Source organism: Prinia subflava, chromosome 9 (assembly GCF_021018805.1).
Source record: "Prinia subflava isolate CZ2003 ecotype Zambia chromosome 9, Cam_Psub_1.2, whole genome shotgun sequence".
In the NCBI taxonomy this organism is placed as follows: Eukaryota; Metazoa; Chordata; class Aves; order Passeriformes; family Cisticolidae; genus Prinia; species Prinia subflava.
The window spans coordinates 11,705,246-11,728,286 of NC_086255.1; the positions used below are offsets into that span (position 1 = coordinate 11,705,246).

Below are 23,041 nucleotides of genomic sequence, written 5' to 3' on the forward strand. Positions count from 1 at the left end.
ACAAATACCAGTTTATCTGACTGTCTATCTATCTGTCTAGCTTTGTTATTTAACATGGCGGGAGACTTCTGTCTTAAATCCATTACAGTAATCAGGCTACAGACTGTTCTTGATGTTTGTCCTACAATAAGTTTTATTTAGAGGCCTTTTGAAACTGGCTTATAAACGTCTTCTAGTAGTTCTGGTGTAGGAAATCAATCTGGTAAAAACTGTTCTTCATCAGTTACAGATCTTTTGATTGTTTTCAAACAAAATGCAACACAATCCAATGCCAGCAGAATTGGATTGTGGTTTGGACTTGAACATTAGTACATACACACGTGAAAATGCATTCAGAATAATTAACCTTATAAACAGCAACAAACATTTCATGATAGCAGGAACAGTCCTAGAAAGTACAGTTCTGCTCTTTTTTTTTACCAAATTACCTGAATGTCCCTTCTTACTTCTCTTCCTGTTCCTTTTACTTAACTGAGTTGGCTTCTGCTTCAGGAACTTTTTCAGTTTTGTTATTACCTTTGGTTTTTTTCTAAGATGATCCTAAGGATGTGGTATCTGCCATGTCAAGATATCAGCCTTTACAGTTGCTACATTTGAGCTTTCTCCACTTCCTGTGCATCTGGCACCCTGCACATTTAAGCTTGCTTGCAATCCTGTATCATTTTCTAAACCAAACTTCAAATAAAATGAAATTTCCTAGAACAAACATCCTGAATTTTGTTCATTCTCCTGGTGCTGTATATATACCAAACCAGACGTTTTTCAGTGTGTCTTATTTGTTGGCAACAAATGATAGCACAACAAAAACACTAAAATTAATACCTTTTGGGGAAGGAAGACTGTAGGTGTTTGTTGTCAACACTTCCTGCCTTTAATGGGCTTTTAAAGACCAGCTGAAGCTAAGTATATGGTTGGCTATAAATCAGTCATTAAGTAATGGTAATTAAGAATGAATGAGTGCAAAACAAAAAGTTGTAACTAGGAAGAATGGAAAGAAACACAGACTGAATGTCAGGAAAAACATCCCTAGAATGACATCTGTTAGACCATGGCACAGCCTTCCCAGGAAAAAGGTGGGATGCCCTTCACTGGGATTGTTTATATCCTGACTGTACAGATTGCCAGGAATTTACTGTACAAAATGGTCTTGTATTGGCCCTGAGGAAATGGACTGAATGACCTAATGAGTTTTTTCTTTCCACTTTTAAGCATTAGGATTTGATGCCACAGTGACTAATCCCTTAAAACAACACAGAGGGAAGCAGTAAACCTGGCCAATTACTCTGCTGCTATAAATGGTGACAACAAGGCTGGAAAACCTCCCAGATAAAAACAGCAATTGTGTTGTCTTAGCAGCCTTGCAATGAGAGTGGGTGTCAAACTCAGTTGTAACACATAATCACATCATGGAAATGAGCTTTTCTCAGAGTTATCATGCACCACTGCTTTGTGACAGCTTATCAACAAGCAAGGAAGCTACAAGTAGCATAAGAGGAGGTCATAATAATTAAAAGAATGGCAAACAGCACAGTAATGCTGGCACAGACATGACCAGCACTTACCCTAGAGAGCTCTGTATCTATAGCCCCCTGTAGCACTGCTGTGGCTGTAGTGATAATGGCATTTTGCTCTGAGTGTTGATTACTGGGTTATTGAGAACCTTGCTGAATGTGTTTGTCCACACCTTCAAATGTTTAGTATATATTTATTGCTACCAGTATGGACTTAATTTGAACAAACAAACTGGCAGGAGGAATAATTTACACCTTGAAGTCATAAAGTCCAGCAAATTTTAATAGGTTAAATGTAATTTCATTCTTCAAATTAATTTGGGTAGTTTCTCTGAGAGTAAGGGTGGAGTTCTATGTGAACTTATGGGGATGGAGAGAACCAGTTTTATTTGGTCTCTGTCATCTGCCAAAACTCATCTTACTAACTGGGAAACACACATAATAACATGTTGCTTGTTTGCATAATCAGGAGCTTGGAGTCTCTGCTCCACAGACTTACCCTGAAACTAACCCAGACCTTTCACAGAGATGTTGTAAGATTCAGGGAATAACTACAAACACTGGGAGCATCTCCACTGGGGGTTTCTGTAGCAATGTTTATTTGTGCCCTTGTAAATGAAATGAGAGACAAGTGGACAGACCTGTTAAACATTCTCTCTGCCAGACCTGACCCGTGACTGCACGATTAGTGTAGCCAGATCTGAGATGATAGATGCATCCTCAAAACATTGCAGTGGATTTTTATGAGCAAAATTTCTGCTTATGAGCTGCTTGGCTGATCACCTCTGATTTCTTCTGAAACTTTTGTGTTTTCTCTCTGTCTTGCGTGAACAAAGTTAATTCCAGGCTCATTTAAGGCTGCTGGCTATGTAGGACAAGTTATTTTTGGATTTTGGATTTAGGGGTTTTTTTGTACAGAACATTTTTCTGACTCCCTTGCTGCTGTGTTTCCCTTTGTAAGAATAACGCTTGCCACGGTGTATGGAGCCAAATGTTCCCTTCTGAGTCCCTTGAGTTATCTAGTTTTCAGAAGACAGTTATTGAACATCCCAGATGGCTTATTTCAGTAAAGCAGCAGTATTAGAAAACTGAAGAGAACACATTCACTGAAAACTAGCCAGCCCAGGGTATATTTGGGGCTTATTGCCCTATTTTCCTCCTGCTGGTGGACTGTGAATCCTCAGTGTATGATGTTACATTAGTGTTTGTTAACAACATTTGTCACTCTCTTGAAAGGGATTACAGAGCGAGGCAACCTCAGTGCTGTCAGAGTCCACTGGGCTGTGATTTCTCACTGTTTCCTGGACATGTTTCTAAGTGTTATTTAAGTTAGCTTTTTCGATGCACAAAAATAGCTTTGAAGGGATGTTTTTAGAACGTGTGTATTCAGAAACTGAAGTTCAGGATACAGTCTACAATGACTGCAGTAGTGTACTCTGCAGTCTGAGAGGGCTGCTGCTCTCCCCTGCCCCCACAGCTCCTGTTCCTCCAGAAATGAAAGACAGAATTATGTTAGTTTTCCTTTCGGAGGCTCTGCCTTAATCAGGAACAGCTGCATTGTAAGAAGCTCAAACTGCTTCCTTTGTGTTCTATTATTTATTCTAAAGCCTTATGAAGATATAAAAAAACCCAAACCAAACAAAAAAGCAAAGCAAAACAAAAACCCAAATGTAAAAACAAACAAACAAAGAAAAACCCCCTAATGCTTGCAGCAAAGAAACTGTTTTTCAGATCCAAACGTGCAAGAAAACAAAAGGTTAATAAGATTCTGACACTCTACAGATGCAAGCTTTTGGTATCCTCAGTACAGCCGATACTTTCTCCATTTAGTATTCCTAGTCTTCAGTGATACAGGGAATTTTCCTGTGTAGGTACTGAATAATTTAAGATATATTAAATATGTAAGAAAGTATGGTTTTTTTACTGACAAATGTGACTATGTAGGGTAGGGTGTTGAAAAAAACAGTTACACTAATCAAGCATGTTTTGTGTCTAGGTGTATTCTTTTATAATGGACATCCAATAAGGCAGGTGGATGTTGTTGGGATAGTGGTTCAAACGAAGGAGCGAGATGCCTTTTATAATTGTGGAGGTAAGGAAAATGTTTCTTTCTTCTTGCACTTATCAGCCTTTTATCTTAATTACTGTGAGAACTGAAAGGTTTCCTTATTTGCTGATTGTGTATTCTTGAAGCAAATGTTCTCTTATCCTAATATAATGTATATCTACAGCTGAGATTACTTGGCAAATGTAGGGAAAGTAGTGTTTAGCTCCACTTCAAAAATAGAGAATTAAATAGATAACACAGAGTAGCTGATTCATGTGGGGTCATGTAGCAAATCTTAATTTTAGTTGTTGCTTTGTCACTGGACTCTGCCCCCTTTCTCTCCTGTTTGCAATCCCTTTGGTCAGATGCAAATGTATTTAACAGTGCCCACAAATGGGGAATCACTTCTTCCATATGTGAACCTTAGAAATCCCTTCTGACTATTTTTGTTGTATCTTGGAACCAACTTCTAATAGCAGTCAGGAGCTTGTTTATCTTTAGGTGCACAGGAGTCTTAACAAATGAACTCAAACATCATAGTACCAGTCCTTGCCAACACCAGCTGAGAGTTGTCTCCTCTGTACTGCTTTTCCCAGTATTCAATTTTACTGACATGGAAACATCTGATTGTCATTTTGTTCAGCTGTCTTTTACATCTGGAGAAAAAGCAGAGTGGATCAGTGGTGATGTGGCAAGTTTCAAAAGGTGAGGGGAGGTCACCTCACAGTAGGAAGGGGGACCCAAGTGCACAGATCCTATGGAAGCCCTTATGGCCAGTGTCTGCCATGGCTTTTCACCTGGTGGAGGTGAATCACAGCATGCCTCTCCTTCCCAATTCCCTTGCTTATAAAATTGCAGTTCCCTGACCCTCGGGAGTGCTGTGAAGTTACAGCTGATGAATTAAGCAGGTCCCAGGTTCCCCAGCATCAAACTGCTGCAGAGTGGCATTGACTGCAAAGGCATTTATCACTTCATGAGAACAGAGGAAAACAGAATTAAAATGACCAAGACAACCAATTCTGTGGATAGGAGCTTTCCATGCTGCTCTCAGCATCTGTTTAACAACTAAACCTGCTGAAAATGTTTGACTGGGACGGAAAGTGGAGGAATAGAAATAGTGGAAAAGAAACTGCAGAGTAGTGCAATTAAGGCCTTAGATCAGCCGACCTTCAAGTGCAGCTCACAGTACGCCTGGCTTCCTGCTGTCCTTTCACATCCAGCTCCACTCTTTGTTCCAGCAGTTCCTGGTTTGAGTTTTCAGGCTACCTGCCAGGGTGCCCCTCCCCAGCCTGCCCTCCCTTTCAGGCAGGCCGACTCTGCCAGAGCAAAATTGTAACTTCTTAGACAGTTTCCTGCTTGTAACTTCTTGCATCTCTCCGTTCAACAGTCTCTGGTGAGTCACAGGGGTTGCATCAGTTGGAGTGCCACACACTGCTCAGGACTTGCTCACTTTCCAGCTGCTTAAAAGTGACTTACAAAGAAATTCCCCCTTTGTACTTTCCCTCTGATAGGGAACTGAAATGTCTTTGTGTCCCTGCCATGATCCTCCCCCATCATTTCCTATCTGCTTCAGAATACACACTGCTCACTTTAAAGAATCTTAGGTCCTCTGCTGAAAACTCTACAGCCAGAACTGATGACAAAATTATAATTGTAAAAAAGAGTTAATTTACTTTTTCCTAGCTTAAAAAATAAAAATTACATGCAGTGTAATATCTGACTTTGACACTTTGATTTGATTGTTTCATGGTATTATTATGATAATTTAGGAGAAAGATATCTAACTGAAACACAGCTTTGATCAAGCTCATATTTTACCTAATGCACCTTTCTGACCTCTTTTTTTCCCTTTCCTTTTTAACAAAACCAAACCTCATGCGTGGTTTTCTTTGTCCTCCAAAATTGACTTGAAAGGCTGAAAAGCAGTTGACTTTAAATCAAATTAAAAAAAAAAAATTACCAGCATCTCAGTAGGTTCATGCAGGCCTGACAAGTGCCATATCCTTTTTGTCATAAATAAAAATTTACACAATTACCTCATTTAATAGGTAGCTTTGAGCTACCCCCTAAATAATTAAGCAAGAACCAAAGAAACCAAAGCCAAACAAACAAAAACCAGGAAAAAAACCCCAAGAAACAAAAAGTAAACCCACAAAAAACCCAAATAAACAAAAGTTTAAACCCAAATAGATGAGGAAGGGCAGCACAGGGAGCACAGGAAGTTTTCAAAAGTTTGTAGACCCCTGTAGTGCATTTAAAATAGATTAACATTCTCTTGTCTAATTAGAATAAAATTGCAAGAGTTCTCAATGCACTTCAGGAGTTACTTGTCTTTTTGCTCAGAGCTTTCATCTATGAAATTGCAAAACTCTGTTTCAGAATCTTGCTCTGCTCCCAGATTCCTGGTGTGGTCAAGCACAGGTCAGTCTGTCCGGACTCAGTTTTCAGCTGTTACATTGAGGAGGAGGAGTCTGCCCTCCTAATCCTTCAGTCTTACTTGGTTTGTTTCCAGGCCTTTCTTAGGAAGCCAGTCTGTCTCAGTTGGTGCAAGCTGGAACATCTAGAAACTGTGGGAATGCAGGAGTGAAATGTCATCTGCCCTGCTCCTTGTTGCCATTGCTGGCTTGCATGGATGGCTTGGCATGGTTTATGAGGGCTCTGACTCCTACTAAAATAGTTGCTGTCTGTCTGTACCAAGGAGAGGAAATCCTACCAGCAGATCGTTATCTGTGCTCTGGTACAAAATTAAAGCTGCTGAAATAGTTGCAGACACAGCAGCTCAAAACAGAGATAGTGGAGAGGAGCATACTTTGGTGATGGAATTTGGAATTGCCTGCATCTTATAAGTGCTGTAAGTTTGCTAATAGGAATGTGCAGCTAAACTGCTTGGAAACAGGAAGGGAAGACAATGATTTGAAATCAGACCCCTCAAACAGGGAGATTGTTTTAAAACATGCGAGACAGTGCAAAGGCATTTTGCTTTGATGCTGTGGGTCCCAGAGGAAATGACTGCAGGTACCAATCAGCACCTTCATGGTAAACATTGCTGTTACTTTTTAGTCATGGACCTGCTTTAAGGAGCAGAAGAAAATTGCAGGTTTCCATTTGTGAGGAGTGGAATCTCAGTCTGGAGGTACTACATTGAAGAAGCAGGGTGCATTGGCTGGATGATCCTTGACAGACATTTAGTGCCTTTCTATTTAGAGTGTTTGTTGTACAGGCCATCTATATACAGTCCCTTGATCTCCTGACAGATTTTAGTTTCCTTTGAGTTTTGTCTTTTCCTGCTGTCATCGACAAGGTAGTGCCTGGAGCAGAAATCTTAAAACTTATTTTCATTGGACACTGGCAAAACAGGACAAGCAGCTCCGTGCTCAGGAGAAGGTGTTGGGCCTTTTCAGCAGCAGAAGTGGCATGCATGCCACCAGCACCTACACTTAAAGCTGGGAATTCCTGGCTTGGAGCAGAACCACAAGCATGTACTGTCTTCTGCCCTTCCTGCCTAGAGGAGCTGCCTTTCTGCTCCCTGGACATCATCTCATGTTGGAAAGACCAGCAGACTTTGAGCATGATATTGGCATGGAATCCAGTGCAGCTGCAGGCAGCTGCACTCCTGGTTTATTCACATGGTGTATCCCCCAATGTTGCAGTGCTGTTTTCTCACTTAACAGTAATGCTTCTGTGGTTTGTGCCTGGTTTCCTGTTTTAATTTGTCTGACTTCAGCCTTCAACACTGATTCTTTACCTAACCTTGTCAATGAGATTGAAACCCCCCAGTATCCAATATATGTGCTCATAATTTAACTTAGTGTATGATCTTTCTTTGAGAATATACCTGTTACTTTGCTGACTGTGCACATAAGCACATCTGGTGCTGAGCTACTTCCATGTCTGAAACAACTATGGAAATTATTTCAGATATGTAAGTAGGGTTTGGACACCCACTTTACCTTCCAGAGCAGTGGGAATGAGATATCCTAGGCAGTTATCTCCCTACATATTTATATATCTTCACTCCTTTGAACATGAATGCCTGCTTTTCTCTGTAATTCTTGCAAATTTTTTTGCAGTGGATGATAGTACTGGAGTTATAAATTGTGTCTTCTGGAAAAATCCCGTGGTAGCAGAAACACGTATATCAGGTAATTTATGAAACAAATCCTCTTTTGACTGTATGTTTTTACTTATGTCTATCTTAAATAATTTAGGAAGTCATCAAACTTGCAGAAGAGCAAATTCAACAGTTCTTTTTTTTTTTTTTTAAACCATCATATCATACTGCCTGGGCCATTTTGGGAATTTTCTGTTAGTGTTTGTGTTGTGTTCAAGGGTGATGCCAATAAAACCATTACATTATGTCCTGTCCCTGCCTTTTCCTTATTTGAGTAATGTGATATTTCAGTTCTATGCTGTGACATTGTTCAGAGAATTTGCCTGTTAAAGTTCTTTCTGTGACTTCATCTAGTAAGGAGCTAGTCTGGAAATGTGCCACAACTTCTGTTTCCAAAGTCAGTCCATTGACCTGCCCTTGTGATTTTGGTTTCAGGATTTATCCTTGCTTTGTTTGTATTCATATACTCCTGCTCATACAGACACTGTCAGCAATGAACTTGAAAGTAGCTTCAAACACAGCTTCAAGCAGTGGGAGGATGCCAGCAATCTTTTACAATTTGGGCAAGTCCTAAATGTGCAGCAATTGTGCATTTGAAATGAATGTATTATTGCACTCCCTAACAGAACAACTCACTACAGTCTGGCAGTCTCTTTGTTTTTTCTCCCACTGTTTCTTGTAGATCAAAGTAAAGAATTCTTTCTACTTTGGATATTCTTGGAAGCCCATGTAGTGGATTGACAACCCTAATATGGAACTGATCAATCGTACTGAAATAAATTTTACTGGTGTCATCTGCAGTGTTAGGGATATATATTAATAGAATGGAGAAAGGAAAGCTTGATGTAAAAGTTAGAAACTCTGATGTCTGTGGAACAAGCCCATTTATATAGACAGATAATTCATACTTATATTTAACAATCATATGACAAGTGGTACAAACAGTCCCAACTGGAGTGTAGAAGACAGCTCTCACTTTGGAGAGGTGATGATCTAGCACAGCTCTCAAAAAAAAAAAAGAGACACACAATCAAATCAGTTTTGAGGAACTTGAATGAGGAACTTAGATGCATTAAAAGGAGTTGCATGAAATACTGCTTGAAATAGAATGAGGGCCAAGAATGATTTTCAGCCTTGTATTCTTATTTTACATATACGTCAGTCGTGCTTGGATGGACACTATGCTAAGAATGGCAATTCATTAATTTGTACCTGCTAAAGAAAGCTCTCAGGGAGCACAGGAAACTTTCTTCCAGCTTTTTGTAATTGTGATCAGGGATACTTGGAACATTAATCAGGTTTTAAGTTATGAAGGATTACTGTCCTACAAAGTTGTGTTATGTAAACGTGAAGTTCTGTCAAGTGGCATTCACCTCAGTTGTATTCACCTCAGTGCAGACATCAAATTCCATCACATGAATGCTTTGGCCCCACCTCAGATGACTCATTCTTCTTTTATATAAAAAGTTCCGTTGACTTTTCTCCTCTCATCCATCTTAGTATGACAAAATCAAAAAATGACAACAACCATTTCAAATTTATGTTTCAATTTTGCAACCCATCTATGACATTTTCAGGGGTAAATCAGTATATTCTCCCTTCTATATTTTCCCCAGGTGAACAATTTAAATAAATATAATACAGTAAACTAACTTTGTCACCCAGAAGTTTTGCTACCCAGGGGACACAGTGCCTGGGACCTTACCCTTTTTTAGTAATATGACTCCTGTGGTGCTTAGGTGGAGTGGATGAATGCAAAAGGACAATTAATGCATTGACTTTAGTGCCTGACTCCCTTAACCCTCACTTCTTGCAGGTCATCCAAGCACAGCCAGCAGTCTCAGTGTGTTTGAACAGATGAAGAAACTCCAAGAAACAGTAAGGCAGAAAACCAAGCTGGAGATTGGAGATGTTGTCAGGGTCAGAGGTCACATCCGAACCTATAGGCAACAAAGGGAAATTCAGGCTTCGTGTTTTTGTGAGTGTTATGACTCTGATATATGTTACTAAGATGACTGAATCTGTGAAAATATCTGAGCTGTATGCAATTAATTGAATATTTTCCACTTTATTTTCTGGCACCTCATTTTTCTAAGGATTTTCATCTGTATATCTTTATTTCAACTGTAGCAGCATAAGGTTGGAAGACACACTATGTAATGTGTGACATTAGATTGCCTGTAAACGAGGCATTCCTGGAAAAACTGTAGAAGCTGATTACCATGCACACAAGAATACTGTGCAGATACTGTGCTTGGGTGTCTGCAAGAGTGATTTGCTCTTCAGATTTCTCTGTGTTGAAGTAGAGAAGCCAAAGCAAGCCAAAGCCCGTGGGAAGGGAGCTGGTGACCTTCTGTGTCCCACTTCAGCAAGGGCACAGAGGGCTTTGGAGAAGGGGCTGCACAACCCATTCCATGGGCAGGCAGCAGCATATGGGCAGTGTCCCACTGGAGCCTGGCTTCTCCTGAGCTCGCTGGCTCTGCAGGAGGAGGGAGAGGTGCTCCTCAGGCACAGATCTGCACGCAGGGGCTGCCTCTGTGTCTGACAGCTCCTTGAGCAGCAGGGCTCTGCAGCCCACAGCTCATGCTCTGGGAGCTTCCAGTTACATAACTTCTTCTCAGTTCCGTGTCTGTGCTGTTGTGTAAGAGTGGGTTTTCTCCAGTGAGATCTTTCAGAGATGATACTGAAATGACTTCTTTAGTGAAGAAAAGCCTGTCTTTTAAAATCCCCGTGTAAGTCAGATAAAAAGTCTAGATTTTTCAGCTCTACCTTAAATTTGCAAGGGAGTTCAGCCCTCCCTTCCAGACAGAAGATTTATGAGTATATACAACCCATTCATGGGTTGGTAATAATACCAAAGAGAGCCATGCAATTCAAATAGCCTCTAAATTGCTTTCACTTTGGCCCAAATAAAGCTCCTTACTATGTGTTAATTTCATTTAATGGATAAGACTGCTGAAAGGTAAAATAGAGATCATAAATTCTAGTTAAATAAGTTGTCAGAAAAAAGCATAATCTGTAATGCACCACAACAGGCCATTTTACTTCCTTGTAAATTGTAAAGAAGGATTGGCCTTTTTGGTTTATTTTTATAAAAACCACAGTGAACAAATTTTGCCAGTTTAATACTGCCTGTGAAGCTCTTTTGTGCTGCCTCAGGTTTGCTTGCTTAGAAATTTTATGGCAGTCCTGGCCAGGTTTGTGTGTTCTCATTGCCTCTCCAGATAAAGTGGATGATCCCGTGTGTGATGTCCAGATTTCAAGAATGCTGGAGCTCCCCTGTCTCTATAGAGAAGTTTACGATAAACCTTTCAAGGGCCCTGAGGAAACACAGAGGTAAATGCAGTTTCCAGTACTGCTCCTGGAGCAAAGGATGGGATATTATGATTGTTTACTTGTTGTTGTAATAACTCTAGAAAAAAAATAGAACAGGGCCTGACTGTGATTTAGACTGCACAAATATACAGTAGCAGACTGCTTTTCTCCCAAATAATTTGTGATCCATACAGGTGAGATACCTGTCCATAATCTGAGGAAAGAAATATAATGCTGCACTTAAGTGAATATTAGGAAGAACTTAAAATACTGTGTACAGACCTCTTTCATCTAGTGAAAAAAGATGGGATTTAGAGCAAGATTTGGGGCTGAGGTCAGCAGAGAGGATGGAGAAGTATCCTTGCCTGATGTTGTTTTATGTGTAAGGTTAAGGAGCTATTCCACTGAAATGCTCTCCTGCCCTTGTCATTGTCAAATGACAAATTCATAACCTCAATAAATTGAGTCAAACACTCACTCCTGTACTCAGTTTCAGGATAGCTGGATGCTTCTTGAGAGGCCTGGTACATGTAGTGTTGTTTCAGAAACTGCAGATCCTAAATTCACAAAACTGAAACAGCAAATGATTGAAGAAGAGCAGTTGAATGTTTATGCTTATAAAAGTGTTCTGTTTTAATTAAGGATTTAAATTCAAATTCTTTAAGGACAGTAAAACATCCTTTGACCTTTGAAACCAGTCTAGTGGACTGACTTTATGTAGTTGTTCTAAAATCCATTTCTTGCCTTTTGACATGTTCTGTGTATCCTTGCAGTGGCTTGGAAGGTCAGAACTCCTCAATCCATATGCTGCATGAGAAAGTGCAAGGCTTTCTATTAGAAAACAAAATTCAGACCTTTTACCAGCAGGAGCTGGAGACAGTGGATTCTCTGGTGTCTCTGGCTGGTGTGCACCTATCCAGCCCCAGCTGTCAGGAGGTGAGTGAATACACCTGTTCCAAGCTTTTAGTGCGGGGAAATAATACTGTGTACTTTTGTTAACCATAAACAGATAAGAGACTTGTGTCTTCAGAGGATTCAAAAACCACTAGTGCTTTAGCTTTACACATGAATTATTTACAGAGCTTGAGGAAAACTTGTTACTTCAGACATATAAAACTGGGCTGAAAACAGTAATGTAAGAACATTCTGTTATTAGGGGTAATCTTGTGTTAGGGCTGAAAAATCTTACAGCCTGCAAGAGTCACTACTTTATTTAGATTTGTAATTAGTAGTAATGTCAGAAAAAGACATCCCTTTAAGGTGCTTGAGTTCTTTGGGACAGAGGTTTGAGATCCTAAATCTGACTAAGAGAAGGAAGCACAAAATCTTTGTCTTGTTTCTCATTTGAAGCTCAGTATATTAATAGAGATGCAGCTTTCAAGAGGAGATTATGATGAGTGGATGAGCAGTGCTTCTTGCTACATGTTTCTCATACTGGAAGTCCCTAATTGTGAAAGGCCATGATTGAAAGGATGAGAAGGTGGGATTAAATTGAAATCAGTTTACAGGTAGTTGCATGTAACCAAACTATTAAGAAACTTTCCTGAGTGAGTAACCTCTTGATCAGCTGCAGAATGGGAAACAGAACAAAACTTGTTTTGTAAAATGGCTTTATATTACTCTGTATTAGTTGAAAAAATTACAAACCAGATTCTCAACTGGTATGAAGTGATAAATTTCTGCAAAGCTTACAGTTACATCTTCTACCATGAAAGCAATGGCAATTGAAACTTAAGCTGGAGTGTTGTGATTAATTTGTTTACTTTTTGGTTTTCAGTAGAGCAATAAATCCCTGGCAGTCATTTTCACCCTGATTATGATGTGTACTGTAATGTTAAGTGCTATGTTATGTTGACTTCTAATGTTTGTTTAATTCTTAAGAAACATAAACAAAATAACACAAAAAGGAGTCTCTTGCAGATGAGGTCAAATAATAATGAAAAGTAGCTCTTTTCTTGTTGGCCTTGTTGAACTGCTGCTTGATAGCTGGGCTGTTCTTGATAGCTGGACTGGGGGACATGTTTTTATTTAAGGCACTTTTTTCTAATTTGCTTTAAAACAAACATGGATGTTAGCACTAACAAGAGCTATTCTCATTTTAGACAGGAATGTTTGCTAGTAGATTATCCAACATGGATCCTGGTACTTTCTAAACTAGCTGGACCAGTATTAACAGTTCCCAAACACTTTACATTAAAGGAAGCAGTGGCCATTGTGTCCAATACTGGAAACTTAAACGTTTCAGCATTATAGAAAGGCAAAGATAAATAATTTACAAAGCCATTTGAAGTAGGAACTGGTGCAGAACAAACACAGAAAAACAAAAAAAAAACCTCCAAGAAAACCCGAACAAAACACCAACCAACCAAAAAAGACCAACTCAAAAACCCCAAACCAAGAAAAATAATGCAGCTTCAGTGTTGTTGGCACTGGTGAAGAGCTATGATAATAATTAATAGTTGCTCCTGACCCTGATGCAAGGATGTGAGTATGTGTCCCAAGAATTTGGGTGCACAGATGCTTATTTAGAAATTGCAGTTCTCCCTATTGTCCATTAGTATTAATTTCTTGCAAAGAAGGTTATCTGTTTTTGCATAAGAGAGGACCTGCAGTTGTCAAGTGGCATGAATGCCTTAAGAGGAGTGCCTAGTAATGCTCTAGAAATGTATTTCCTTGTTCCTCTACTCCGTCTCTGGAAGGTGTCACTTTTCATACTTGGCAAAGGGTCAAGTACCCAGTTCTACCCACAAAAGTAAGTGTAACAGATCTGATTTCCGTCCCTCTTCCTTTCTTTTCTCTTCAGTAGTCTTTTGTTTTGCACTGCCCTCAAAGCAAGAGGATAAATGGTGCTGTTGATGTGGAACAATGTTATTTCGGGTCTGTTTGGCAAGGCAGGAGCTACAGAGCCTGCTCAGCTAATTAGGCCATGCCACAATATACACACTTGTTCACTTCTTGCACTTTTCCTGGATGTAAAAGGATGAGTTATTTGGATGTATGAGTATTTTTTTATCCTGATTTCAGTGTTCTAGATCACAAGTTGCTTTCTTTTCTTTTCCTTTCCCCCCTTCATCTCTTTCCCAACTTCTAAAGTACTTGCACGGTGTTCATCATAGAGGGAGGGTGTCTCCCCGTGGAATATTTTCTCCAGGGAGGTGATAAGCTGCAGTGGATTCAGTGCAGTAGAGTGGAGCAGAGGATGAAGATGGAAGGAGTTAGCTGGGATAGTTTGAGGTAGGCAGCATCTCTGTGTTCCTTTTCAGCATTGCTGTGTAGCTGAGCCCTGTCCACATCCCATACATGTTCTACAATACCTCATTCCAGTCCTGATGCCTACCTGGCAGTGAAATCTTCTGCATCTCCAGAATAAATTTACCTCTAGCAGATGCACTGGGCAGAACTGAAATAATTTCTTCTCCTCAGACATATACTAGTGAAAATTTAATTTTAGAGTCTACAGAGGAAGAGAATTTAACTGCTTTTAAAAATAGTTAAAAATTAACAAATCTTTTATGAGTTTTAAAGCCACTGGAGCTTTAATTTGCATTACCAGTGCCCCATCTATCCCTAAGGTGCAGCCTTTTCCCTATCCCTTAGAACAAGTGAGTTTTGAGGCTGGAGGGGTGGGTACCAGAAGGAAGACTATAAGTAAAACAAGAAAAAGTAATTTTGTGCTTAGAGAACCTCCAGAGTGTACTTGCTGGACCTAGGCAATTATCTTGGGCAAGTGGACAAGCCTTTGGTTCCTTTTTTAAAGAAAGCTACATGTTAAGTGGATCCATCCAATTTCTCAACTGAATTAAATGCTTTAAACCAGGCAGTCTTGATTAACAATATTTCTGCCATGCATAAGCTATAGTGTGGGCTATTTTAATGCTGCAATTCCAGTTCATGAATGTCACTGGCTTGGACACGTAACTTGAGTTGTGCTTTCCAGAGTCTGCTGTTTGTACTTCTCTTAATTTGAATATTATCTCAAGGTCACCAACGAGAATTAGTTAAAGCAGGAAGTTTTCCAGTGTTGTTCACAGTCTGTGTCTACCCCGTACATTGTACTGTAGGTGTAACACAATTCATTATAAGGTCTTGATGCAGTGTTCTTGTCTTCCTACCTCTCAAGGAAGCTTCACCACTGCTTTAAATATGTATATTACAAAGCTTATTATAGTACTTCAGGACTGACATATCCAGGATCACTATTGCTAAAATTGTCACCTGCCTAAGCCCAGGATTAAACATTACAAGAGAAACTGCAATTGTGATTCCATGAGTAGAATCACATGTGTGGTTATACCAGGAAACTTTAACACCATCAGGGTGTGATTCAAAATGAGTCAAAGGTTACATAGTTCCAGTGTTTTGAATGGACTCACTAATTCCTGTACCACTTCATTTCTTTGACCTGTTACTGATTGTGCAGAGAATTTGTCGTGTTTTAACTATCTGAGAATAGCTGCTTGCACAGCACCAGCCCACTAAGCTGTGTGAAGTCTATCAGATGGAATATATTGATTAAAGTACCAACTTAATTCTGCATTCTTCTGTTGGCTCTGCTACAGAGCCCTTGACCAGTCTTGGGAGTGCAGTAATGATAGTAAAATTATTACTAAATATATTTTAATAATATATTTAATATATTAATTAAATGATAGTAAAATTGTTATTTAATAGCTGCTTATGTCCCAAGTTACACATACACATGATGTGTTCTGCAAAAGGAATGACTGATTCTTGAATGCTCTTATATTTGATGTACAGCTTAATTTATTTGAAAAGGAGCTGATTTGGAAGGGAAGGGGAAGAACCTGCTGTAACTGCTTCAGAAAACCTGAAATGGTGCACCATGAAACCAAGGCATGCCCAAGGGGGGAACTTTGCAAAAGGAGGTGTGAACATTGTGAGAGGTTCTGGGGAGAGAAGTACTATTGACTTGTGAATTTGCAGGATGAGATGCTGGAGTTACTTTGGGTGAACCAAAAGACCAGACTAAGCAATTTTAGACTGTGTTGACAAAGAAAATTAATTGCTGCTCTACCCAGAGGAATGGAAAGGAGGAAGCATGTTCTAGAGTACTCTAGGAAAAAAACCCAAATTTTTCCTGTCATTTTATGGTACTATTAAACACCAATGATATATAATACTCTTGTATTAATATATAATATGGTATTATTAAAGTGGGCAGAAGCCCTAATTTTTTTCAGAAACAGTCCTTTTGCCATGAAGTCCTTTTCTGTGGATTCTGCAGCACATATGAGAGAGTGCTGATATGTAGCAGCTGCTTACTTATAATAAGGACTCACTGCTTTCACTCTGTCAGTGCCTTGACTTGCATTCTTAGTGATTCTGTTTCAGTATACAGCCAGGCTGAGCTGTGTGTCAGTTCACACAGAGTCTGGTTTTAATTATCTCCCTTTTCTGACAGGATTTCAGTGGTAAGCCAAACTGAATAATTACTGTACTTCTTTAGAAATATTTTTATCTTTTTTTTCTTCCCAAATGTTTGCTTTCACATTAAAAATTGATCAGAGTCTTGAGTTGGTTGCTTTGCTAGCAATTTTTTACATTCTTGAGGATTTATTACTGCATTTGAGTGAGAGGCAAAGTCTCTTCATTTTACATATGGCTATGTGAATGTGTGTTTCTGTGAGCAAATACTCACTCTTCGCTTAATCCCTCCTGCTGCATTTTATGTTTGTTTCTTCAGTTCATCAGAAGAGGCACAATGAAGAGAAATACCACAGTGGAATTAATGCTGTGACAGGAATGGTGTCCAGATGTATGGCCAAGTTTGTAATTAGAAGTAGAGTCTGTTGTTATCCAGATTGATGGCTGTGGTGGACGGGAGGGCAGACAAGGTTCAGGCACTGAATCCTTCAGTCTGAAATAGAGAAAACTGAACTTAGAATAAGAGCTATTGTTCTGTGTTAATTATCTTGAAGTATTCAGCTATTATTTTTACTGGTGATTTGAGAGGAAAAAGAGAGTTGGCTGTTGTGGGACAGTGAGAGAGATGTGATTATGGCCTGTTGAAATCCTGAGGGTTATCTGGAAGAACAGGAGGGAGAAACTTGGGATTCATGCAAACAACAATATCCCTTTTGGATCCCCAAATTATTCCCAGTTAGGTACATCAGCTTCCAGGCTATTGGAGTGTCACTTGAGAACTGCAAATGGATCAAATGGATGTTTTGTGAAAAGATATTCTTCCTTTGCTCCTGTGGTGTCCATTTCGCATATTCATGTACATTCTTTCTAGCTCATGGTGATTGCCTGCTTCACTCCTGAGGCTTCTGAGCTGCTTCTGGTGAGTGAAGCAGGATATGTGAAGTCTGATCTTTTTCTTCAGAACAGGGTGGGAGCATTTATGGTGATAGTTGAAGGAATGTCTTGGCAAACCTTGCTCCGGTTGCTCTGGTGTGGTTCTGGTTATCACATGGTGGTTTGTGGGAAGCAGTTTAGCTCCCATCCCAAAGAAAACCACAGGGAGCACAGTGTGCTCCCAGCGGATGAGAAAACAGCAATTGGGGAACCGAGGCAGTTTGTGTAGATAAATGGGAGGTTGAAGGACACAGTAGGACAGAGGGAGATGGAGAAGAGTAAATCATAGTCTTGTTCTTATCTACCCATACTTTCCCTTTTCCACAACTAATTATTTCTTTCTACTTCCCTAGTTGTCATTCCACTCTCTCAGCTTTGCTCTACTTCCAAACAAACTCTGGTTTTCCCTGTTTTATTTTTCCCCTCCCCTTCCTTCCTTCTGCTTAGATGTGTCCCAAACACAGAACCCTGTGTTCTAAATAATCTCAGTTATGGACTTCAAGACACATTGTTATACTTTCACAAGAAACTAATTTCTCGCCTACCCTCAAAACTGAATCCTTTGTTGCCTTACTTTGTATACTTGTCTTAATTTCTTGCATGCTATTTATCCTTTCACTTCCTTAGGCTGTGGAGAAGCTCCTGAGAGCATGACCAGAATGTTTGTAAAAATTTGGAAACAAAGGGGACAAGAAACAAATACTGGTTTTGTCAGTTTTCACCTTTCCCTGAAATTATGAGATGGGAATCCAGTCCTCAGCACTTGGATTCCTCCTGAATATCACCTTGCAAAATTCTGATTTTCCTACCTTCCTACCCTTATTACCAGGAAAACTCTGAAAGTGAACAAAGCTTGATTAACAAAAAGTCAAATGATCTGCAAGCATCACAAGTATATTCCAAAAAAAAAAGCCAAAATAGCTGCTAATGAAGAAGGCAGTTTAGAGATTGTGGTTCTTTAAGAATGGTACAAGCTTCTGGTGTTTAGATTTTGTTTAAAGCTCAGAGATACTGGTTATTTCATACATAACAGATATGATTTGTGAATTACTAAATGAAGAAAAATATGTAACAAAATTCACGTTAAAGAGGACCTGAAGTAATCTTCTTCAAAGCATCTGGAGCTTTTGCTGGTAACTTTGGTTGAGCTGAGATTTCTCACCATCTGCTTCATTCCTTTCTTCCCATCCAGGTGAAGTCAAAAAGTAATTCTGGTTCCAAAAGGATTCACAATGTTTTTCAGGAAGCAATAAAGATGCTACAAGAAAAAGGAGTAGTTTTCCAGAAACCTAGCAGCTCCAAGGACTTATACTATGTAAGGAATTGAGCTGTGGTTGCAAACAAGTTCAGTGGTATGACTTTCATAATCAGTAAGAACAGTAAAAATATTGCCGAAATAGTAGAAATGTTTCAGAAAGAGAAGCTGGACATCCAGGTGCTCTCAGTTTACTCAGAAGTCTTTTCTGCAGCTTACTTCACTGTCGGTTGTACCCCCGTATGCCCCACTGAGTTGTACAAAGTTCTGTGTTCACTGGGCTGCCAAACTGCCCTGATCCAGCTGAGCTCACTGAATCCTGGGGCCTGGGACAGTTCTTATTGAAGAGGGTTCAAGCTTGCTGTTCTGCTGAGTCAGCCATCCTCCTTTGGGTCAAACTTAGTTGTATCATGTTCTTCACCTAACTCATGGGCGCTGCTAATAGTAGTAAAAATATTGCCTGAAGATTTGACGTTTATTATTAGTCTTGGAGGCAGCATAAAATGCAGTGTAATTATGACAGTATTAGCTTAGAATACACCATAGCATTGGATTGTTTTTCAACAGCAAGGCCAATTTCTTCTTTTTCTTCAGGTGACTGACCATGATAAGGAGCTGTTTAAAGTGACCCTTGATGTGATTAAAGAGGACTGTCGAAAACCCAGGCGTAAGTAGCAGAGTGATTAGGCTCTGATGAGTTGGTGCTGATATACTGGTGACAATATCTCCTCCTGCTGCTGGGTTGGATGTGCTGCTTGTCCTCACCCTCGAACTCGAGCTGTTGCTGGTGTGGCTGATCAGTACAGCTGAAAGCACGAGTGTAGGAGCAGCCTCCTGTGGGCATGGAGAGAGAAAGAGCAGGTGTGTCCAGCAGGAAGCAAACCTGTCTGATCTGAAATAAGCAGCCATTATCTTAGATGTGTATCTTTGGAGAATACTTGGATTTTGGGAGGAACCAAATGTAGTGAAGTCAGGTCACCTAGCAGGTGTTGCTTTGCACTCTGCAGAAGTAGCAAATCTTGCTGGTTCAGTTTTGACAGCGGAGTTGACACAAAAGTGACCGTGCTGAAAGGTGAAATTCCTGCCTCCTTTAAGCCAACAATAAAACTTGCTTAAGTCAGTAGGATATTCTCTGGAGATTTTAAGCTCAGGTAGGTATTTTTTCTTTGTAGTTAAGGATCTCAGTCAAACAAAGTCTATTTCTTTTCAGATAATGTGCCTCAGGTGATTTCTAAGTTATCCCTGTCCTTCAAACTATTGTGTCTTATTACCAGAGTAATAACTTGTGCTTGACTTGAATGTCTGCTAATTACACAGGTACATTGCTACAGAGTGTCTTTCAGTTCAGGGGATAGAATGTGTCAGCAGGGATCACTTGCAGTGAGTGCAGCTATTTGTGGGATAGAATGTGCTTTAGTACAGAATAAATGACTGACTGGAACATAAGGCATAAAATCTTGAATTGCTCATATCCCTATACTATCATAACTATATCGCATTTGTAGGACCTGGAATATGATGGTTATCCTGCAGTGAAAAAAAGGCTAAGTGAGGCAATATCAAGTTTGAGTTTTAACTGTCTGTCTTAAGAAGTGGTACAGCTGTAGACAAGGTCTTGGGAGAAGAGGTTGCTACTGCCCATGCAGGTTAATATGGGCTTGTTTGCCTGAGGGTGTTTCAGTGCAATAAGTTACTGTGTCACATTGTATTGTCCTTCATTCAATCAACAAATACAAACATCGTTTCTCTAGGAGTCAAATCATTCCTTTGCTCATTTTATACATCAGCCAGTTCTCCTGGTAACCTGCTTTTTTTTTATATAACTGTGTCATCATCAGGGCCAGAACCTCTAGAGACTTAACAGAGGCACTGAGTGACTGCCTCCTGATTGTTCCCTTCTTGTGCATTATCTCACTGGTAAAAGTACTGTGATCCATGAGAAGTTGGGAAGTTCTTTCGGTCAAGAAAGTCAACAGCAGAGAGTAATTTGTAGATCAGTCACAGAAAATACTTTGAAGAGTCCTCAAAGCCATGTTCTCCATAATAAGCAGTTTAAAATTAGCCACTGTTTTACAAAGCCTCTTGTTCTCCTTGAAGCTTTCCCCCTACTTAGTTTCCCGCTGTAAAGAGGACAGTTTCCAGGTCAGTGTCCCTTTGCTGGTTTCCAGAAGGGCCATTTCAATGTCCCGGTCATTGGCAGTGGAAGCAAAGCCAGGGAGCTTCGATCGAAAGCAGCAGGGCACGGCGGGTGTTTGCTGTCCGTGGCTGATGCAAGAGCGCGGAGCTCAGCGCGGCTGCCGGCCCCCCTCTGCTGGCGGGGCGCGGCCCCAGCCGGGCTCCCAGGGAGAAAACAGGGCACGGGCATTCGTTCACCTCTAGGGCTTTTGCTTGCTTGTTGCAAGAAATTACTACCCGTTTTCCCCCAAGAGTAATAGTAATGTTCCATGACAAGAAGATGATTTATGATAAATCAGACTCTTCTCTCCACTGAGTTACTTCTCTGCCAGTTTTCCAGGCAACGCCTTGCCCCGTTGCTGTAGTTGTGACACATTCCCAGGCCCAACCCAGCTGTCTGAAACTACTGTACAAATTAAAAAAAAAACCCTTGCATGCCTACTCAGAGCCGCACAAGCCCCGATCTGTAATGTGCCTACATGACAATCCCAGTCCTTGGCTCCACTTATAATTCCTGATTAAATGCTCTCATGAGAGGCCACTGTGGGTCCATCTAGAAACTTAATATAGCCAGATAGTACATTTTGACTCTGGCCTGAACTGAAAAATAGATTTGGGTTTTGGTTTGTTTGTTTCTTTGTTTTATAAATTTACTCTGTTGCTCTGTTTTGTAAATTTTAGGCTTAGATCAGGCTAATGGTAGAGAGAACAAAAACCAGAACCACTTGAAGTTATATTTAATATGTCAGAATGTACCCTGTGTGAGACATCTGGGTAAATGGTAGTTGTTCTGTAACTCTGTCCCCTCTGATATTGGTTATTTGGCAGGACAGTTAATCACAGCCTGGCTTCCCTTAGCTGCTGGACAAAAGCAAGAACCTAGGATGTCAGTGAAAGAGGGACAGGAGTGTTTTGGGGTTATTTAATCATTGTACACACCTGCAGCTACCCCACAGTGCCATTTTCTACTAGCATCTAGGAGAAAAGTACACATTGTGCTGTTAGGTAACCTTGAGTCATTAATGTAATTCATTGAGATTCAAGTTACTGTAGATCAGGGATGGGCAATCTGACCTTCTTATGACAAACCCATGACAAATGCAAAGTGCAGCTGCCCATTTTGTTTGCAACAACAGTCACTATGACCAGGTAAAGGCATTGTTCTCTTCTCTGCAGTTATCTCTCCCAGGGTAGTAGAAACATTTCTGGCTATTGGCCACAAAGGTCTTTTTATCATGCTGGATAGCTCTGAGGAAGTATTTCTGCCTGATTCACCGCCTAATCAGAATTAGGCTGAACTGTTTATTTACCACTATCTGCCAATGACTTTGCTCAGCAGGTTCTAAGGCAGCTCTGGGGCTCAGTAGATTCTAGAGTGGAGAATTAACTAAAAAACCAAAAACCAACAAAATACAGGGCCTTCCCTGGCCCATGGCAGTTTTTCAGGATCCTCATCAAACTTGCCTTGCATCACATGAGCTAAGGAGAAGGGAAATAATTTGTGCTGATATGATTTATGTCTGTTTTCCATTGTCAGCTGCTACAATGAGAAATATGTTGTGGACTTCAGCACTTGGGGGACTGGGAGCTTGTAGCACTGATGATTAGTGGGTTACAGGCTGTGTCAGGCTGTGTTAGAGGAAATGATGACTGGGACAGCTTCAAACAATGCTCCACCTGGCACAGAATAGATGCATGCAGCCATGAAGGACCTCTGCTTGCCCCTAGCAAAGGGGGTTATTTTAAACTTCTGTTCTCTTGTACATTGCAGGGCTAATTCTGCTTAAAAGGAGATAAAATCTGATAGTGATGGTTCCGTGACTTTCCACTCCCGTGGTTGTCTGGGTGGTCTGCAGGGTAGGGATGGGATTGCATTGTGAGGTGAATGCAGTTGCAGTGCAGCAATTTTTCCACAAGATGCCAGCGTTGGGCCAGCGGTGACAGCCCTGGCCACGCTCCTCCCTGCTGGCTAGAGGGTTGTGAAGTTGGGCCTCGGTAAAATGATTTTCATTTGATTCCTTCTGAAGTTGCAAAAACTGTATGGCCTGCACAGGTGGGCAGTGGAGGTACCCTTGCATTATTAAACTCCTCATCAAGTTGTACTGAGCTGTGTATGTTCAGAGTTGGCAAGACTGAGTTATCTTTCACCCTCATTACTTCTGTTACAACCCTGACACTTCCCAGAAAAGTCACTGGGAACAGTTGATAATTGGAGAGCTGTAGGCACAGACAGGATCTCTTTCTTCTGAATAGGCACACGTCTGTTTCAGTATCTAAGGCTCTGGGTTTTTTTCATGATTGATCTGTAT

At 40.4% G+C, this 23,041-nt stretch overlaps 1 protein-coding gene across 1 annotated transcript in view; it reads left to right on the forward strand.

Moving 5' to 3' along the window:
* Positions 1 to 23,041, forward strand: part of STN1 (STN1 subunit of CST complex) — a 45,292-nt gene that overhangs the window by 16,881 nt on the left and 5,370 nt on the right. Inside the window, exons 3-9 of the mRNA XM_063405369.1 lie at positions 3,508 to 3,603; positions 7,629 to 7,700; positions 9,486 to 9,647; positions 10,894 to 11,005; positions 11,758 to 11,920; positions 18,495 to 18,617; positions 19,152 to 19,224. Of these exons, the coding sequence (XP_063261439.1) occupies positions 3,508 to 3,603; positions 7,629 to 7,700; positions 9,486 to 9,647; positions 10,894 to 11,005; positions 11,758 to 11,920; positions 18,495 to 18,617; positions 19,152 to 19,224 (801 nt within the window). The remainder of the gene's footprint in view (positions 1 to 3,507; positions 3,604 to 7,628; positions 7,701 to 9,485; positions 9,648 to 10,893; positions 11,006 to 11,757; positions 11,921 to 18,494; positions 18,618 to 19,151; positions 19,225 to 23,041) is intronic.